The 2,500-nt window shown below is 46.2% G+C and overlaps 1 protein-coding gene across 1 annotated transcript in view; it reads right to left on the reverse strand.

The window, feature by feature from the left end:
• Positions 1-1,874, reverse strand: part of igfbp6b (insulin-like growth factor binding protein 6b) — a gene marked incomplete at its 3' end in the record, with an annotated part of 4,960 nt that extends 3,086 nt beyond the window's left edge. The window contains exons 1-2 of the mRNA XM_080030644.1: positions 1,400-1,874; positions 1-3 (exon numbers count right to left, since the gene is read on the reverse strand). The exon at positions 1-3 is cut by the window's left edge and continues 32 nt beyond it. Of these exons, the coding sequence (XP_079886770.1) occupies positions 1-3; positions 1,400-1,736 (340 nt within the window). The 5' untranslated portion in view covers positions 1,737-1,874. The remainder of the gene's footprint in view (positions 4-1,399) is intronic.
• Positions 1,875-2,500: the final 626 nt, after the last annotated feature.

Genomic DNA, 2,500 nt, shown 5'->3' on the forward strand with positions numbered 1-2,500 from the left:
GACCTGCGAGGAAATGAGAACATTAACACCATCGTATAGCCTTCAATATCAAACCACATTCATGTCACATTCTTTACAATATTTTCACATACATAATATCAGACTTAAGTGTCTATCTTTGCATCTTTTTGCACAATACATTACTAAGCAGAATTTTCCTATTTGATCTATATGTTATTGCTCATTCAAAGAGAGACCTCAAATCAAATCAAAATCAAATCAGTTTTATTTGTATAGCCCAAAATCACAAATACATTTGTCTCAGTGGGCGTTACGTTTCATACAATATGATACAATATGATACAATATGACACCCTGCCCTTACACCCTTAGCTCGGCTGAGAAAAAACTCCCAGTAAAAAAAACCTTTACCGGGAATAAAAAAAATTGAAGAAATCTCAGGGAGAGTCGACAGAGTAAGGGATCCCTCTCCCAGGACGGACATGCTGCAATAGATGTCATAAGGACCTCATTTTCCATCAGTAGCCTACAGTACAGAATATGTCCTTTTTTCCAGATAGTCAATCGCAGTATCTCCGTTTGAACAGTAGAGGGGGATCAACGCAATAAAAAGCAGCTGGTTTGGGATGTGGGGGACACTGACGCTCACATTCATTCTCAATTCTCTCCAGAGAGGCTGAACTGATAGGACAGATCATTGTCATTGAAACAAATAGAATATACTATATATAACATATAACGCAGGGATATGCGATCGTCACTTAAACACAGTTGCAACACCCCATGACTAAACAAAAGCTCCTTATTTTTTGTGATTTATCATCCAGCCCTTTACTAACAGTCCTGTGATGACAGATGACATTTTCCCCCCTGTAGCTCCAGAGGCAATGCTCAGCTGTATACGATGCTAGCGCTTTGCAAAATTCATCTATGAAGCACAGAATGCATCCAGGCTTAAATGTCACACACTGATTGGCCTTTTCTCTTTGTGTTGGTGTGTGACACAGCATCACATGCCATTCACAGCAACACAGGAGAGAGACTGTGGATACATTTTACTTGTGGTTCCTTTGCCAGTGCATGTCTAGGCTACCTGCAGTGTCTACCGGCATGCGTCTCTGTGCATCCGTAGGTGCACGCATTTACGTGTGCATACGTGATTTCATGCACGTGTCTCTGTCTATCTCTCTGTGTGTGTCTGTGTCTGTCTGTCTGTCTGTCTGTCTGTGTCTATCTATGTGTCTGTTTATTTGTGTGTGTCTATGTGTGTCTGTCTGTCTCTGTGTCTATCTCTGTGTGTGTGTCTGTGTCTCTATCTGTGTGTGTCTGTCTCTATCTATGTGTCTGTCTATCTATGTCTCTGTGTGTCTCTGTGTGTGTCTGTCTGTCTATCTATGTCTCTGTGTGTCTCTGTGTGTGTGTACATGCAGTGTCTTACCTGTGGGGTGGGGCTTGTCCGTGGGGTTGGTCTTGCTGTGCTTGTTGCAGATGCCCCGTCCCTGTAGCAGCGCCTGCAGCGGGCTGTGCTCGCGTGGCGGCGGCGCACAGCGGAGCCCCTTGGCACAGCTGAGAGTGTACACGCCACACGGCTCTCCCTGTGCCAACACAGAGGTGCTGCCCGCTGCGCTGTGGTCCCTGGGGGGCCGGCCTGCCCCCATAGGGTCCCTGCAAGAGGGGCAGACTTTGAAGGGGCCCAAACGGTTCGCCCCGCTCCAAGAACCGCACTGGGCAATCAGCAACAAAACAACGGTTGTTAAGTTAGAAAGGAGAGGCATTTTCTCCCTGTCCAGCTCTCGGGTTCTCTGTCACTCTCACTTGAATGTGGCTGATGCTATTTCTGGATGTATATGTCTCTCAGTCTTCTTCTTCTTCTTCTTCTGCGGGTTCTATACAGTAGATTCAGCAGCGTTTCCTTGGTGGTGCTTTTTGCCGGTTGAGTTTCCTCCCCGCAGTGCCAGAGAGCAGACGAATGGAGATCGAGAGAGACACACCACAGCACCAGCTTTTAAAGATCTGAAAGGCGGTGATAGAGGGAGAGTGAGTGAGAGAGAGAGAGGGGAAGAGAGAGAGAGAGAGGGGAAGAGAGAGAGAGAGGGGAAGAGAGAGAGAGGGAGAGAGAGAGAGGGTGAGAGAGAGAGGGAGAGAGAGAGAGAGAGAGAGCAGTTATGACACCTTGAGGGGCTGGGACTCAGAACGAGAGAGAGTGAGAGAGAGAGAGCAAGAGACAGAGAGAGAGAGAGAGACAGAGAGACAGAGAGAGGGAGGTGACAGTGCAAGTGGGGGGTGGATTATGTTCCTTTCAGAAATTATCAAAATCTCCCCACCCTTTCCTGTTATACATACTGCCACATACATCTCTCCTAGCTGTTACTGTTACAGCATAACACATGCACAAACCAGGAGTTGTCATGTTTCTGATATTTTGCACTTTCTTTCCACTGTCACAAACCTTTTCTGTATCATGATATTTGCCATGGTAACAAATACTAATGCATATGTGCCTCCATAATCAGCCTTGACACTGCACTGCTACAATAAA

Source organism: Ammodytes marinus (assembly GCF_949987685.1).
Source record: "Ammodytes marinus genome assembly, chromosome: 7".
In the NCBI taxonomy this organism is placed as follows: Eukaryota; Metazoa; Chordata; class Actinopteri; order Uranoscopiformes; family Ammodytidae; genus Ammodytes; species Ammodytes marinus.